The sequence below is a fragment of the Rhinopithecus bieti genome, unplaced genomic scaffold, assembly GCF_001698545.2.
Source record: "Rhinopithecus bieti isolate Rb0 unplaced genomic scaffold, ASM169854v2 scaffold_25806, whole genome shotgun sequence".
NCBI classification, from domain to species: Eukaryota; Metazoa; Chordata; class Mammalia; order Primates; family Cercopithecidae; genus Rhinopithecus; species Rhinopithecus bieti.
The window spans coordinates 845,451-863,495 of record NW_016811742.1 but is presented as its reverse complement, the minus strand read 5'-3'; the positions used below and the strand labels follow the sequence as shown (position 1 = coordinate 863,495).

At 45.3% G+C, this 18,045-nt stretch overlaps 1 protein-coding gene across 2 annotated transcripts in view; it reads left to right on the top strand.

Moving 5' to 3' along the window:
* Nucleotides 1-24: 24 nt before the first annotated feature.
* The window catches only part of NHS (NHS actin remodeling regulator), a 361,317-nt gene continuing 343,296 nt past the window's right edge, over nt 25-18,045 (top strand). For both annotated transcript variants that reach the window (XM_017894887.1, XM_017894886.1), the window contains exon 1: nt 25-968. In XM_017894887.1, the coding sequence (XP_017750376.1) occupies nt 407-968 (562 nt within the window). In that variant the 5' untranslated portion in view covers nt 25-406. The remainder of the gene's footprint in view (nt 969-18,045) is intronic.

Genomic DNA, 18,045 nt, shown 5'->3' with positions numbered 1-18,045 from the left:
CACTCACCCACACACACACAGACACACGCACTCCCATTTATATAGGCGGCGGCGACGGCAGTGGCCGGGGTGGCGACGGCGAGCACAGAAACGATGGAGCTGAGCCAGTCGACCCCGGTTGGAAGCAAGTGAGAAGACACCAGGCGCACCCCTAAATTTCTGTGCGGGGCGCTTGTCATCCTCCCCAGGGAACGGTGCACCCAAAGGAGGACTGGGTGGACTGATTTGCTAGGGAGAGGGCGGGGAAGAGGAGGCCAGGTGAGCAGAGGAGCCCCCTGCGTATCCGGACTGCCAGATCGCGCCTTTGCCGGACTCCTGCCCCCTCCCTGCTCAGGTGGGCGCGCCCGGTCTCCGGCTCACAGGGGCGCTCGGAGGAGACCAGAAAGTCGCCGCCTGACTGCGCGGGATGCCTTTCGCCAAGCGGATCGTGGAACCGCAATGGCTGTGCAGGCAGCGGCGCCCTGCTCCTGGCCCAGCGGTGGACGCGAGCGGAGGCAGCGCTGAGCCGCCGCCGCCCCTGCAGCCGCCTGGCCGGAGGGATCTGGACGAGGTCGAGGAGCCAGGGCCAGAGGAGCCAGCCCACGCGGTCCCCGCACCTCCAGGGCTGCCGCCGCCGCCGCCGCCACTGCCCGCGCCGGCCGACCAGGCTCAGCCGCCGCACGGAGAGGCGTCCGTCGCTGGCGAGGAGAGCACGGCGGGGATCCCGGAGGCGGCGCCCACAGCTGGCGAGGCGTCCTCGGCGGCGGCGGCAGCCGTGCTGCTCATGCTGGACCTATGCGCGGTCAGCAACGCGGCTCTGGCCCGTGTCCTCCGGCAGCTCTCGGACGTGGCCCGGCACGCGTGCAGCCTCTTCCAGGAGCTCGAGAGCGACATCCAGCTCACCCACCGCCGCGTCTGGGCGCTGCAGGGCAAGCTCGGCGGTGTGCAGCGCGTCCTCAGCACGCTTGACCCTAAGCAGGAGGCAGTGCGTGAGTACCCGCGCCGTCCGCCCGCCAGGCTCTGGATTTCCGCGCCGCACCCACGCGCTGTCCCCAGCAGCGGCAATCCCAGCCCCGCGGCGCCGCGCCCGTTACAGCTTGCACCTTACTACTCTCGCCTTTCCACCCTTCCCATCCCCTGGGACCCACCCCAGTCCTCCTGGGGCTGAGTGGCTGGGCTGGACCCCGATTTAGTGATGCAGACGTGGACGGTGGAAAGTTAAAAGGGCGACCTCTGAAGTCGCAGGCAGCGTGGGCTGAGAGGGAGCAGAAAGGGAGCGTTCATGGGAGCACAGGAGGCAGAGAGGGTCTGTCCTTCACCTCCGGGGCTAGCCTTTCACATCCTTCACGGGGAGGTAGCGAGGAGGGTTGCAACTCCTGTGGTTTCCAGAAGCCCAACCCTGAGGCCTATAGCCCACCCCATGCATGTTTGGGGTTGGGGTTCCAGGAGTAGTGAGTGTTCTTTTCAGACTGCTGCAGTACCGCGGCTGTTTCGTCACTCGCTGTGACCTCAGGTGCTGCCCCTAGCTCCGAACTTGTGCCTTGCCCTCGTGTGAGACGTAGCGTGGCGCTGCTCGCCTCCTAGAGTGAACTCCGTAGTGCTTCTGCCGAAAACCCTTGTGGCCTGGAGGGGCCGCGGGGAGGGTCAGGGAGAGATGAGGGTGGGAGTGTCAGGCAGGGGCCCCAGGGAGATCGAGGAGACCCCTGGGCATCTTTTCTACCCTGAACAGCCCAGGGTTCCTATTAAATGGCTCTGTGCCATCTGCCCCCAGAGGATCCCACAGGCTGTCTTCCTCTGCCCCGGTGCACTGTCGCCCAAATCTATTAGCACGTGGACTTAGTCTAGCACCCAACTAGTCTGCTAGGCGGGCTGCAGGGAGACGACGAGGAAGGAAGTCTGGGAGACCCCTGGGCATCTTTGCTGTCCGTTGACTTCGCTCTTACGACACCCAAGGGCTCCCAATAAATAGTCATTCTATGTCATCTCCCTTCCGAGGGCAGTCCCCTTGGCTCACGATCGTCCAAATCTGGCGACGGCAGAATCATTTAGGAACGACCCAGGAGGTAGACAGGGGCGCTGGGTTGGCGCGAGGGTCCTTTGGCGCCTAGTCAGACTGCGACGCTCGCGGCGAAGGTGATGTCAGCGGCTCTGACTTACGTAAGAAGCTTCCTTGGTTGCTGCAGCAGCTGCGCCGGTGCGCAGTGGCCTAGGAGCGCGAGGGGCGGAGGCGCTTTGGAGGCATCCTTCCCTGGGGATTTCCGGGCACCTCTGCCCCACAGTCCAGCCCAGCCTCCTAGCGGTCCCTGCCCGCCCGCGTGTTCTCTCCCTCTTCCCCTCCTCCTCCGAAAAACCCTTTGAACCCCGCCCCGGGAATTCACTGCTTTTCTGCAATAACAATAATAATAAGCGTAATGAATAAATGATGTGCTCGATCGGTTTTCGCAGCTATAAAAGACCCGGAGTTGGGTTAATGACTGGTTGTTTAAAAGGGCAATTCCGGGGATGAGTTCTGGAAAGAATTAGGACTGCCGTAGGCCAAGTCGTATTTTACTTTTGGGACTTGAAATGAGCGCTTTAATCCTGCCTCCTTTTTACCCCAAACCACACAGCGGGGACAGGCCCTTCACTTTCAACAGCGCAGATATCTTGGGAGTGCGGTTGAGGGGAGTGGTGACTTCACTTCAAAAGAACTGGAGGGAAGTTTTGCAGACTGTTGAGTGGTGCATACATTTCCCGTGGTGTGTGTGTGTGTGTGTATGTGTGTGTGTGTGACACACCTCTCCTTTAGATTTCACGCCAGTGAAACTCACTGCCAGAGCAGAAAGTGCCCACTTCTTTCTTTCTTTAGATGCAGCAATGGGCATTTATGTACCTGGAATGTATCACAGTTCTTTCAAGTCCTTTTAACTGTGGGGTGTACAAACTCATAGTTAATAGAGATAAGAGAAGATCTTGAGTGTGTGCATATAGTTGGTGAATATATACTCTACACATATTTATATGAATAATAAAGATGGGGCTAATTTCTGCCTGGGATAGATTTAAAATCTCCTATTATTTTACATTTTATTTTCTAAAATGCTATCTCCACACTTTATGTCCAGATCTCTCTCTTCTCTTGTCCATTTAAATTTGGGATGACATTGTTCTTGTTTGATGTTATAAAAGGTATTACCTTTGGGAGAAAAAGCACACTATTATGTATCTTGGTTTAGGTTTCCTAGAATGCAGAGCCTGAGACAAGGATTTCGATGCAATTAATTTATTTGGGACGGGTTCCCTGGAAGCACAGAGAACGGGTGGGGAAGTGAGACAGGGAAGGGAGGAAAGAGGAAAGCCAGTATACCATGTAAGCGGGTTAGCCCTGTGGGCAACTGGGGTTCAATCCAGCTGGCGACCCTTTGAGCACACACCTCAAACGTGTTCCACTAATGATTAAGGAAGCTGGAGTATTTATGCAACAACTTCTTCTCACAGATGGAAGGTAGCACCTGGAGCATGAACTCCATGGCTTCTGGGTCTTGCCCCACATGTAGTCCCAGCATGCTCCCAGGGGCAGGTAGAGAGATGCAAAAAGCATATGATGTGCACAGGAATGTTGACAGAGGTCCTCTGGGGAGGGCAAAGTAGCTGTGGGTAGGGCACCAGTGGCATCAGCTGCATTATGCATCTATCTCCCTTTAGTATTGCTCAGGCCTAGGGGAGTTTGAAAGTGAGAGGAAGCCTAAAAGTAAACCTTGCTCTTTTTCCTCTTCCTTTGAGGGTGCCTCCACACCCCCTGTATATCCTTGTCACCTGATCATCATTCCCCTGTGCAAACTGCTTGCTATTTCATCCTTGGACAGCTGCTTCCTGTTGCCCTGAGACAGGCTGGGGGCTTCTTGCAGGAGCAACATAATCTGATGTACACTTTGGAAGAGTCACTCTGGAAGCAAGTCTGGCGGCTAGTAAACCAGTTAGACACTGTGACTGGTGATGGTGGCTAGGACCAGGGAGGTAACTGTAGAGACTGTGAGAAGTGGTTAGATTCTGAATTCATTTTGGAAATAGGATTGCCAGGACTTACTAATTTGATTGGGTGCAGGGTGTGAGAAAAAATTAATTAAGGATGACTCCTAGTTTGTTGTTTTTGCATGAAAAGCTTAAATAACTTGTAGAATGTGGCTGGGTGTGGTGGCTCACACCTGTAATCCCAGCACTTTGGAAGACCAAGGTGGGCAGATCACCTGAGGTCAGGAGTTCGAGGCCAGCCTGGCCAACATGGTGAAACCCCATCTCTACTAAAATACAAAATTAGCCAGGTGTGGTGGCAGGCATCTGTAATCCCAGCTACTTGGGAGGCCGAGGCAGGAGAAATGCTTGGACTGGGAGGCGGAGGTTGCAGTGAGCCAAGATTGCGTCATTACACTCCAGTCTGGGCAACAAGAGCGAGACTTCGTCTCAAAAAACAAAAAAAATAATAACTTGTAGAATGTATTACCGCTTGTAGAATTGGGGAAGGCTAGTGGGAGAGTGGATATTTTCTTGTGGAGGGAATGGAATCAATAGTTTTATATTTGAGCCATGTTAAGTTTGAGATACCTGATGTGTCTTACACAATTACATGTGTGAGTTGAGAGGTCCAGGCTGGAGATGTGAATGTGAGACCTAAGAGTGGAGACAGCATGTGAAGCCTTGGAGCTAGACACAGTGGAGATAGTAAAGAAAAGGAGGCCAGGACTTAGCCCAGGGCAGTCCAACTTTGAAAACTTCACAGGGGAGGAGAAAGGCTGAGAAAGGACAGCCGGAAAGCTAGAAGGAAAATCAGAAGAGTGTGGTATGGTGCAAGCCAGGAGGTGTTTCCAGAACTGGGGAGAAGTCAACTTGGTCAAGTGCTTCTGAGAGGAAGATAAGCACTGAGAAGAGGCTATTAAGTTTGGTTACCTGTAATTAATTAGTGGCCTTGAGAGGTGCCATTTCATTGGAGGGGTGGAGATGAAGGCCAAACCAGAAGGGTTGGAGAAACAATAGGAGAGGTGGAGAGGAAATAGCAACTACAGACAGCTTTTTTTTTTTTCACTCTGTTACCCAGACTGGGTGCAGTGACTTGATCATGACTCACTGCAGCCTTGACCTCTCCAGGTTCCCATCTCAGCCCCCCAGGTAGCTGGGACTACAGGTGTGCAGCACTACGCTAGGCTAATTTTGGTATTTTTCGTAGAGACAGGGTTTTGCCATGTTGCCCAGGGTGGTCTCGAACTCTTGGGCTGAAGCAGTCCTCCCGCCTCCCAAAGTGCTGGAATTACAGGCGTGAGCCACTGCACCCAGCCCTACAGACAACTCTTGTAAGGAGTTTCCCTCTGAAGGGGAGTGGAGAAATGGAGCAGTGGCTGGAAGGGAATACAGTATCAAGGAAAAATGTCTTAAAAGGTATTGATATATTGGGCATGTTTGGATTCCAAGAGAAGGGTGAATTGATGATCCTGGCGAAGAGAAGTGAACAATTATGGATATCACTGAGAAGCTGAGGGGATGAGATGAGAGACCATTTCATCCATGGCCTTGGAGGGAAGCCGAAGGATACGAGCAAGGAGGCAGGTGGGCTGGTGAACTGCTGGTGGTGGGATGGGGTGTTCTTCTACAAGGGGATCTATTTTCTCTGTGAAGTATGGGGTAAGGTCATCAGCTGAGAGTGTTGGCAATGTGAAGAGAGAAGAGAGGGTGTTAATAAATTGTCTCGGAGAGGGAACGTGAAGGCATTAAGGAACTGTATTGGGATGATCTCGCTGTGTTGAGAGCCTTCTGAGACTGATGGTCATCAATTTGAAGAGTCCAACTTCTCAGTCACTGAAACCTGAGACTTTGGAAGCACTTCGTGGGCTTCAACTCCGGTATATTCATCCTTAGACGTTTTAATGTTGTTGGCATTTTGGTTGCTGTTGATTTATTTAGTTACTGAGTTTTAAAACAAATTTTATATTAAAGTTTAAGATTCCCACAGAAAAGCACACAGACCCTAAGTGTTTGGCTTGGTTGATTTTCACAAAGTGAACAGCTCATGTAAACACCACCCAGATCAAGAAATGTTACTGCACCTGAAACATCCTCCCCTCCCTTCAAGCCACGTCCAGTCAATATCCCCCTTCCCAAAAGTGACAACTCTCCCAATTTCTACACTTATCAATTAGATGTTCTTGTTCTTGAAGTTTATATAAGTGAAATCATATATACTTCTTTCTAGCATTATTAACTTAACATTATGTATGTAAGATTCTTTCATCTTATTGCATATATAGCCGATTGTTCATTCTCATTGCTGAATAAATTTCCATTGTGTGTACATACCACAATTTCTTGATCCATTCTCCTGATGATGGACATTTGGGTTGTTTCCATTTGGGAGCTATTGCATGAACAATTTTTTCTACGTGCTTCTTGATGAGCTTATGTATACACAGTTATTTGGTATGTATCTAAAAGAAGAGTTGCTGGATCAAAGGGGATGATTTGTTTGGCTGAACAGTTTTCTACTCTAGTTGTACCAATTTATAATCCTGGAAGTATATGCAAGTTCTGGTTGCTTTACATCTTCACTGATATTGGTATTGATGTTTAAATTGTAGCCACTTTGGTGGATGTGTAATGAAATCTCATACTGGTTTTGATTTGCATTTCTCTAATGGCTTGTGGGACTGAACACCATTTTATATAATTTTTAACTACCTAGATATTCTCCCTTGTGGATTACTTCTTCAAGATGTTTGCTCATTTTTATTTCTCTTTTCTCTCTCTTTTTTTAACTTTTATTTTAGGTTCAGGGGTACATGTGCAGGCTTGATATATAAGTAAATCATGTGTTGTAGCGGTTTGGTATACAAATTATTTCATTGCCCAAGTAATTGCTCGTTTTTCAATAAGGTTCTTTGCACCTTTTCTTACTGTCTTACAGATGTCTTTTATGTATTTTGAATATGAGTCATTTGTCAGCTGTATGTATTTCCAATACCTTCTCTTACTCTGTGGTTTGCCTTTTCACTCTCTTAGTGTTATATTTTGAGGGCAGAAGTTCTTATTTTGTATAGTCCAGTTTATCAATCCTTTTCTTTATGGTTAGTGTGTTTTTGTGTTCTCTTCTGTTTGTTCTTAAACAAATTCTTCACCAAACTTGAGGTAATGAAGGTATCTCAAAAGTTCCAGAAAGTTTTGTTTTGCCTTTGTCATTTAGATCCATGGTTCATATGGAATTGATATTTGCAAATGGTGTGAGGTAGGGCTCAAGATTACTTTTTTCCCAAATATGGATGCACAACTGGCCTACTGCCACTTATTGAAAAGACCATCATTTCCCCATTGTACTGCAGTGACACTTCTGTCACCTCCCCCACCTATGAACTTTTCTAGAACTCTGTGCTCACCTTTATCTTAGCTTTTTTCATTCTGTACAGCAGACACTGTTGGTGCCCTGTCTATATTCCTTTGGCTGTCATCTCTCATGCTGAAGGCTACTTACTGCAAACCCCTGTAACTCTGCCTGAAACTTTTGTTTTGTACTAGGTTATGGACCATGCTTGGCCTTGCATGTAGGGAAGGCCAGAGGTGTCAGCAGGTTAATGCCTGAGAAGCAGCACTCAACCAAATATGGACAGGAAGTTGATGGATGAATGCACCAGTGCCATTACTCCTTGGATAGGAGAACTCTGTAGCATTTTCTCCACCATTTCTCAGAATTCTCCAGTAGGACTGAGCTCCAGTTACCCATAGTGATGACTTATTTGATGACACATCCTATCTTCCTTTCTCCATCTCACTTCTTCACTCACCTATGGGTGTTTCTGGAGTCACCTCCCACATAAACTACTTGCACTCAAACCTGTACTTGCAGTCATAGGGTCTACTTATGGGGGAACTGCAACCAAGGCAATCTATTTAATCTTTAAACTGTGAAGGCAAAGACCTAGGGCTGGGGTATGGTAGAGATGATGTTTCTCACTCTTTTTCCTTAAACTATTTAGCCTAGGATTATTATATTAGCCACACCCCCAGCCCCTGCCAGAACACTCTATGGTATGTGTATTAGTCTCTTCTCTCACTGCTATAAAAAAACTACCTGAGACTGGGTAATTTATAAAGAAAGAGGTTTAATTGACTCACAGTTTTGCAGGCTGTACAGGAGGCCTGGCAAGGGAGGCCTAAGGAAACTTACAATCATGGCAGAAGGAAAAGGGAAAGCAAGCCCATCTTCACATGGTGGCAGGAGAGAGAGCAAGAGTGAAAGGGGAAGTGCTACACACATTTAAACAACCAGCTCTCATGAGAACTCACTCACTATCACTAGAACAGCAAGTGCAGAATCTGTTCCCATGATCCAGTCACCTCCCACCATGTCCCTCCTCCAACATTGGGAATTATAATTCGACTTGAGATTTGGGTGGGGATACAGAGCCAAACCATATCAGTGGGTCTGGAAATAGCTGTTAATACCATTAGCGGATGCACAGTTTGAATCCCTGTCTTGGCATGGGAGAGCTTCAGTGCTTCAGCAGTGAGAAGGGTAACAAAAGGAACTCAAATCTATGATAATGAAGACATACCCCCTCAATTTCTCCATGTTCTATTGACAAGCCTTTGAGAGTGTTGTTTATTGCCCTTTGGAATGCATAAGTGACAGCCCCAGGAGATCCAAACTACCTATTTGAGAAGGATAATTTTCAGCCGGAACAGACACAGAAACTGCTAATCTCTGAAGGGAACCAGGAGGTAATACCTTGGGTGAATTGGTCATTTTGGGTTGGTGTGGCAACACTGATCATGGGCTCATTCTGGTTTTGGAAGGATGGTCCTGCTTTTCCTTCCCCTTCTGTTCAGTCCACCACTTATAAAAAACCTTCGCAGTTTGGTTAGTGTGTTCTCTTGGATGTTTCTGTAATTGTGGTTAAGATTCTTTTCTCCTGGCCCTGTTCAGTGAGCTTCTGTGAGGCAATTATGAGATCCTAACAGCTTCATTGAAAGCTGCTTTGAAACCCATCACAGAACGGCTGAGAAAAAGACAATCTTTCAAGGGTTTAATAATTCATGGTTGTAATTTCCTCATAACCAGTAGCAGCATCACATTTCTTTCTAGACTTTTCTTGTTATACTGGATTGGGCTTTTAAATCAAAACTCCTGAATTACTTTACCTAAGAAATCCTTGAGATTCTGTTGGATGGATATTACCAAGATGATAATGATAAAGAGTTCTTTCTTCCTGTGTGTGGAGGCCTTTTCTACACAGTGCCGTCAGGACAGTGTAAAGTCCATATAAACTCTCAGACACCTCTTCAGTCTCAGCACTTCTAGTCTACTTTTAATGGGCATTACTTTTAAAAGGCAATGACATATAAAAATCTCTCCTATTGTCCCATATTAGTCCCAGAGTCTTGAAGATTCACTGATTTTGTATGACATTTTGAAATTGTAGAGTCAAGGACAATTTTAAATATAGTTGGAATTTTATTTGATGGTTCAGCTTAATTTATTTTCGGCTTTATGTAAAAATTGTGGGCACAAAGGATTTGCAGGGATAGTCTATTAAAGAAATCATAGGAGGGAGTCAAGACTGGGAACAAAACAATCCACAAAAAATCTAAAAATTTTTTCTTGCATCAAAAATTCTTCATGGGCGGCGCCGGTGGCTCCAAGCCTTGTAATCCCAGCCACTTTGGGAGCCGAGGAACGGGCGGATCACGAGGTCAGGAGATCGGAAGGACCTTCCTGGGCTAAACACGGTGAACCCCCGTCTCTGACTAAAAAATACAAAAAACTAGCCGGCGCGCGTGGCGGCGCCTGTAGTCCCCAGCTACTCGGAGGCTGACGGGCGGAGAATGGCGGAAACCCAGGGAGGCGGAGCTTGCAGTGAGCCGAGGATCGCGCCACTGCACTCAGGCCCGGGGCGGACAGAGCGGGAAGACTCCGTTCTCAAAAAAAAAAAAAAAAAAAGGAAAGGAATTCTTCATGGAATCCTATCTTCTATCTTCATAACAAGTGGGAACAAAAATAATGAGGTAGGAATGGTTCCTGAATGTAAGGATCTCATTCTGGGGTTGAAATCTGTTGAAACAAAGTTTTGGAGAGCCCTCCCACCAGATTAAGCCCAGAAGGCAGGGAAACTGTCTACTTTATTTTTGTGAATGACTAAAACAGGTGTGGTCAATTTTTGTTTCTGACATCTCTCAATCCATTAATGTACATGAGGTTTGGCTGTATTGAATGAGTAATCTGAGGACCTGGGCATTTATGGGCTAAAAAATGGCCTAATTCTGGGAGGCCAAGGTGGGAGGATTGCTTGAACCCAGGAGTTCAAGACTAGACTGGACAACATGGTGAAACCCCATCTCTACAAAAAATACAAAAATTGGCCAGACATAATGGCATGTGCCCGTAGTCGCAGCTACTCAGGAGTCTGAGGTGGGAGGGTTGCTTAAATCAAGGAGGTGGAGGTTGCAGTAAGCCAAGATCATGCCACTGCATACCAGCCTGGGTGGCAGAGTAAGACTATATCCCAAAAAAATTTTTACTTAATTATTATTATTATTTTTTATTTTGTTTTCATTTTTTTGTGTGTTCTAAGTTTAATTGGTGACAGACATGTGACATCTCAAATCATGAGGTTGCTCCTCAGTTTTTTAAAACACTGCATGATATTCCCCTGCACAAACATGCTCAAAGCATTTAACCACCTTTTACCCACACGGTAGCATTTTCTTGGTTTTAGTTATTATAAACAAATCTCATATAAACATTTTCCATATATGTATTTGCTTATATGTATGAATTTTTAAGAATGGTTTCTTAAAAGTGTAATTGCTGCATCTAAAGATATCTGTGCCTACATCCTTCAAAGTGAAATTAACCAAGAATAAAGTTAATTTAACAAAAGTCCTAGAATCTTGGAATCATACAGTTGGGAAAGACCTTAGTACCCATAGAATCAAACTTCTCACCCAGAGTGGGAATCTTTTTTAAGATGTCCCAAATGGCAGCTCATCTGGTTTCCATGCCCTCTGAGACTCCAAGGAGTGGGAAGTGGAGTCTGGATAGCTCCCATTCTCAAACAGTCCTTATCTACATTGAGAGTGAATCTGTCTTTTTGTAATGCAAGCCTTTTCGTCTTTGTTCTGGTGTCTCATGTCATAGGGAATCTACCTATAACTGCTTTTCTAGAACATCTTTTAAGGATCTGGAGGTTACTGTTATGGCACTGTCTAAGCTTTCTTCATCCCAGGTAAAACAACTTCAGTTCCTTCAGCCAGGCTTCCTAATGTCAAATTTCCAGGCTGCTCCCACTCTGGTTGTCCTCTGCCACAGATGCAGGGCACAAATGGACCCATTCATTTCTTTATAAGAATGTCCCAGGCCAGGCGTGGTGGCTCATGCCTCTAATCCCAGTATTTTGGGAGGCTGAAGCGAGTGGATCACTTGAGGTCAGGAGTTCAAGACCAGCCTGACCAACATGGTGAAAACCCATATCTACTAAAAAATACAAAAATTAGCTGTGCGTGGTGGCATGCATCTGTAATCCCGGCTACTCAGGAGGCTGAGGCAGAATAATCGCTTGAAACCAGGAGGCGGAGGTTGCAGTGAGCCGAGATTGCACCATTGCATGCCAGCCTGGGCAACAAAAGCAAAACTCTGTCTCAAAAAAAGAAAAACTCTGTCTCAAAAAAAGAAAAAAAAAAGAATGTCCCTAATGTGGCCCTTGTTTTAACCATTGCATGACACTGTTGGTGTAAAAATGCTCTTTTGGCCCAGGAAACTCTCTTGCTTTATAGTGGCAGTTTTTAACATGAGGTTTTCCTTATTCCATGTGTTCAGTTGGTGTTTTGAACTTAAATTTCACAAGAGTGTCCCATTGTCTCTGTTAAATTGAATCTTGCTTGCTTTGCCCTTTCATTTCCAGTCAGTGGTGATGGTTTAAAATCTTGATTCAATGTGTCAGCTACTGCTCACAGCATTTTGCTCTCTGCATACGCCATGAACAAGATTCTATGCTATCACCCACATCTTTGATAAAATTATTGTTCAGATGGATTCAAGGCCAGAGCCCACTGGCAGGCAGTACTAGCAATGTTTCTCCAAGTTGAGATCTATTAATCAACATTCTTTGGGTTTCATTGTTGCAGCAGCCGTGGGTGCACTCCCCTACCTTCCTGTTCAAATCACATTTCTCCACCTTACCCACGATATCTATCATCACGAGCAACTGTTAAGTGGTTTGCTGAAATCAAGATACCATATGTCTGTAGCATTCTTTTGATCTCCCGGTGTAATTACCCTACTCAAAAGGGAAATGAGGTTAATCTGGCTCAAACTGGACTCAATTCCAGCAATCAGAGGGACCATTTTAATTTCCTTATATATAATGGGTAAGGAGTTTATTTAGGGGAAATCTGCTTTGGCATGTTGGTCACAGAATAACTGTAACATTGACAAGGGGACTCTGTGGGTCTTAGGGTTCATTTCTCTGGCTCTAGAGTGTCAGAGTGCTTTTCCCTTCCTTTCTTTTAAGGTACCTGGATGTCCTTGTTCTCTGTTCCTTAAGGAAAGGTTGAAATTCATGACCTTTTGGCATTTGCTGAGGCTCAGTTTGAGTAACATTGGCAAGTGTCTGGTTTAGCTAATTGTTGAGAAGCAAGAGAGTTTGTGATTAAGAGTGTAGACTCTGAAGCTGGACTACGTGGGTTCAAATCCCAGCTCCACTCCTTCAAAGCTGTACGACTCTGGACAATTTATTGAATTTTTTTCTTCATCTGTTATGGAATGGAGATAAAAGCAGTATTGATTGCATCAGGTTGTTGACAAAACTAAGAAAGTCAAGGTGTGCAGGCACTGAGAACTGTGCCTTGCACACGGTTAGCCTCTGATAATTATTGGCTATTATTGGCTAATTTATTGATGATATAATTGGATCAGACAGAGTAGGAGGTATGCGTTAATTTCTTTCAAGTAGGTGAAAACCTGTGCCTGAATCTGTGAAGTGCTGGGTCAGGGTAAAGTATACAGCTGACCAAGCAATGCTGTGTGTCTCTGCATGGTCAAAGATGTCTATTAAGTTTCTTTTTGTGTGTGTGTGTGTGGCTTCTTTTTGTTATGCAGAAAAGTAGAGAAAAAATTGACCAATAATCTTATCATCCAGATTCATTCATTACACAGCAGTCACTATTCTAGGCCCTTGAGTTTCATCAGTAAACAAAAAGTTACCAAGACCTTATGTTTCAATGGAGAGAGACAAATCCTAAATAATAAACACAATACGGCTGGGCGCGGTGGCTCAAGCCTGTAATCCCAGCACTTTGGGAGGCCGAGATGGGCGGATCACGAGGTCAGGAGATCGAGACCATCCTGGCTAACACGGTGAAACCCCGTCTCTACTAAAAAATACAAAAAACTAGCCGGCCAAGGTGGCGGGCGCCTGTAGTCCCAGCTACTCGGGAGGCTGAGGCAGGAGAATGGCGTAAACCCGGGAAGCGGAGCTTGCAGTGAGCTGAGATCTGGCCACTGCACTCCCCCCTGGGCGACAGAGCGAGACTCCGTCTCAAAAAAAAATAAAACAAAAACAAAAACAAAAAAAACACAATACATTTGATGAAATTACAAAACATGTTAGGAGGTGGTAAGTGCTGTGGGCAAAAAGAAACTAGAAAAAGGTGAAGGTGATCCAGAGAGTTGGGGTGGAGTTACCATTTTAAATGGTGTGGTCAGGTGGGCCTCATTGAGGAAGTGGCATTTGAGCAAAGATTGGAAAGAGGTAAGGGTAAATTACATAGATTGCTGGAGGAAGAGAGTGTTCCAGTGGAGAGAAACAGAGCTAGTGCAAAGGCCCTGAGGTGAGAGCATGCCTGATGTGATCAGGGGATGGCAAGGAGGCCAGTGTGGTAGATGAGGAGTTAGCAAGGAGGAGAGTAGGAGGATAAGAGGCCAGCAAGGAGAAATGGCAATGGGGCAGATCATCTAGGGTCTAGTAGGCCATTGAGAGGACTTTGCCTTTTGCTCCAAGTGGAGTGGGCAGTCATTGAAGGCTTTTAAGCCCAGGAGAAACATGATTGATTTAGAGTTTAAAAGGATCACTTTGGGTATTGTGGCAAGAAGAGACTGCTGGAGAAGCAAGAGGGGTAGAAGCAAGGAGACCAAGTAGGAGGCTTTTGCAGTAATCCTGGGGAGAGACAGTGGTGGTCTGCTAAAAGTATTGAGAAGTGGTTGGATCCAACTTAGAGCTGTTGATGGTTTTTGTTTCATGTTTGGGGCTAGGCATGCAACTCATACAGAGGGGTACAACATTGAAAAGAACAAGAAAACCCTCCTCTCCCCTCTCACTCTGCCAGACTTACTCCAGGTCTAATGTGTTTTGCAAAACCATTGAATATTGAGGAAGTAGGCACTTCTCCTACGGTCTTGTTGATTAATCTGCTGTCTTGGAAAAATTTTAAAAGTGTCCTAACTAATACTCTTTTTAAAAAAACCAAGATATAATTTAGATGCAGTGAAATGTACAGATCTTGATGAGTTTTAACAGCTGTATCCACTTGTATAACACACACCTCTATTAAGACAGAGAACATTCTCCTCATTCCAGACAGGTAATACTACTTTCAGGTAGGAACGCAGTATTTGAACTCTGATAGCCTAGCACTATCTCCTACCAAAGTTGTTGTGTGAATATGGACACAGAAGAAGATAATTCCATGGGCGGGGGGGGGGGCTTCTGGGCTTTCGATCAAGACTAAGAATTAGTGATTCCATTTATAAGACATCCAAGACAAATTGAAATACTGGAGTTTCCTCACTTTTGGTCTGATGGTGTTGGACTGTTTATGACATCATGGTTCTTGATTTTACAGAGAATCAGGTTTTGACAAGGATAAAATCTAGCTGCAGAGGCCCCAGGGGTAACTTAGAAGTAGGAGCCTTTTCTTTTCTTATTTATTTATTTATTTATTTACTTACTTATTTATTTTAAGAGACAGAGTCTCGCCCTGTCATCCAGGCTGGAGTACAGTGGTGCAATATCAGCTCACTGCAACCTCCACCCACCAGGTTCAAGCAATTCTCCTGTCTCAGCCTCCCAAGTAGCTGGAATTACAGGTGCCTGCCACCATGCCCAGCTCATTTTTGTAGTTTTAGTAGAGATAGGGTTTTGCCATGTTGGCCAGGCTGGTTTCGAACTCCTGACCTCAAGTGATCTGCCTGACTCGGCCTCTCAAAGTGCTGGGATTATAGGCATGAGCCACCGCTCCTGGCCAGTAGGAGCCTTTTCTAAGATAAAGCTAAAATAACATTTTAATAAAACATGAAAAAAAAAAAAAAAAAAAAACCTTGATACTCTCTGGTACATTTCTAAGTAGCAGGAAATACTGATTTGCAAACTGTGTTTTCAGCTTATGATGATGCTTGAAGCCTGGATGGAGGACAAAATTGTTTAGAATTGAATTTATGACTGTCCTATCTAAGTGCATTTAGATTCATGAAATAAGAAGCCCTATTCTAGAGTTCAGTTACTTTTGATTTTTCCTACTAGAAATCTAAGGGAAGGAAGAGGTGGTAGCTGTGAGGACAGATGACAGCCTGTGAGATCTAATGTTCATTAGAATATAACATCAATATTTATGTTTCTCTCCAGTCTTCATCTGGACTCTGTTCCTTAAGCCTGTATTTATATTTTAATGCGAGGAAAGCTTTATTTTCCTTTTAAATTTTGTGTCAGAGTTCTGCTACCTCAGCCCACCCCTCCCCGCCGAAGTGATTCATTTACAAGATGGCACATGTTTATTGAGAGTTTGATTGTAGAGATTAACTTCAAGAAGTGCATCATGAAGTGCAGCAGGAATAAATACCACAGAAATCCTTTTCCATGTGAGGAGTCATAGGGCTTTCTGCTGCACAAACAGGAGAGACAGAGGCTTCAAAGTTTGGGGCAATGTGGGGGAGAAGTGGGAAAACCAAGAAGAGATATTGGGAAGGGTTCCCTGGAAGATTTTCAAACAGTATCACTTGTGTTAAATGCCTTTGGTATGAGAAAAGAGATGTTGGAACCCTGCTCAGGTATCAGATGTCACCCTGTACTCATCTGGCAAACTTTTAGCCTTTGCTAATTAAAACTAATCCAATTGCATGAAGAAAAATATATTGCGTAAGCTTGCCTCTTGTGTGGCTTTATTTTAACCCTTTGCCCCATATCCTAACACCAGCAAATCTCAGGCTGGTTATAGGGTAGAAGGTGATAATGAGAAATGGGGTTCACTTACAAATAAATTTCAGTCAAGACAATGAGTGGAGCAGGCTATTAAGAATATTGGCTTGTAAATGTAAAATTGAAGCCCTTCTGGGTTTTCTTGATTGATTTGTCAATTCAAAGGTTTTAGTGGCTGTTAAGTGGGAAGGAAAATTAAAACAAACAAACAAACAAACAAACAAATAGACACCCCCTTTAACTATCAACTTATGCTTTGCTCCCTTTCCAAGTTGCTTTGTGTGCTTCTCTGTGGCCCGGCCAGCCTGGTTGGATCAAGCTTTGCATTTTTTGAAGCTTAGGTTCAAGGTTTGCTCCCCGAGGGACTGGAGTTTTGTCATGATCACATGCTTGCGTTCCTAACCTGAATAAACTTTCTAGTGAAGAGTATATCTCAGTCTTTGATTCTCTCAGTTCTACCACTTACCAGCTGTGTGGCCTTGGACAAATTCTTACTTCAGTTTGCTTATCTGTGAAATGGGGATACTATTGGTACTCGTTTTATAGAGTTATGTAGATTAAGTGCTGAATTCGTGGACAGTGCCAGCAGTGTATGGCATATACACAGTATACATACTATGGGCTAATATGTGTACACCATTGATGGTACTACTTTTGTTGTTGTTTCATCATTATTATTCTCAAGAGGCTTGGGTAAAGGACGTAGGTATAAAAATGGATAAAACCCAGCCCTGTGAGTTCTGAACCAGTGTAAATGTTCTGGTCAGCTGGATGCATGGTGAAATGGGAAGAGAAGAATGCTGCCCGTTTTCTGACTTGGCTCGTCTAACTCATGTTGTGAAGCACTGCAAGAACAATTTAGCATCTGGCTGCCATTACACTCTCATTCTTGGGGAGTGTGTACTTCTGCTGATGGGTGGAGGAGGCCTGGATGTGAATGTTTGCATGGAAGTGGTGGTGTAGAATGCAAGCACCCATGCCTTTGCTTTCTGAGACTGTCAGTATCTTTTCCTATAATGATGGTATCCTTTCCTATAATGACATGTCTTCTCTTTGTAGTCAGACATCAGGCATGGAACAGCTAGCAGAGGGGAGATTATAGACCTGGCATGGCAGAGAATGCCTAGGTGTTCACCAACTCCTTCCCTTTTGCTCCTGGGTGCATGGCTAGACTACATTTCCCAGTCTCCCTTGCAGTTAGTTGTAACCATGTGACAGAGTTCTGTCCAATGGAATGTGGAAGTAATTGCTCCACTTGTAGGAAGGCCATATAAAAGCTCCTAAACAACCCTCTGTAGTTTGTTTCTGTAGTTTGTTTCTTTCCCACTCTGCTGGCTGCATGCAGAGGGTTCAACAGATGATTCTGAGGCCCTAAGGGATGGTAGGGCCACCAGAAAGAAAGAGCCTGGGTTCCTGAATCACCACCTGAAAAGCTATCTGCCACACTTGATTTGATTTCATGTGAGGAACAAGTAAACTTTTATTGTGAGATTTAGGGGATGTTTGTTACAGCAGCTAGTCAACCGTGACTAATACAGAGGTACAGTGCTGGGAGCAAAAAGGGTCAGTTTTCCTGAAAATGCACAGATGACAAAGTTACTCCCAAGTATTTGATGTTCCGTCTCTGAATAAAGGATGTACTAAACTGCAGAATTTTCTTTTTTGAGAGATACAGAATTCCTATGTGTGACCAGAAACCATGTGACAGCTTTCCTTGAGTAAGCAAATGGAAATAAAAACTTGTTAACAGAGTTCCAGGTTTTAGGGAAATGTTGCTACCAAAAGAATTCATTCTGCCTCTCTTCCTTTCTCTCTCTTCATATGTGAATGATATAGATTGATTTGTTACACATTTAAAACCTAA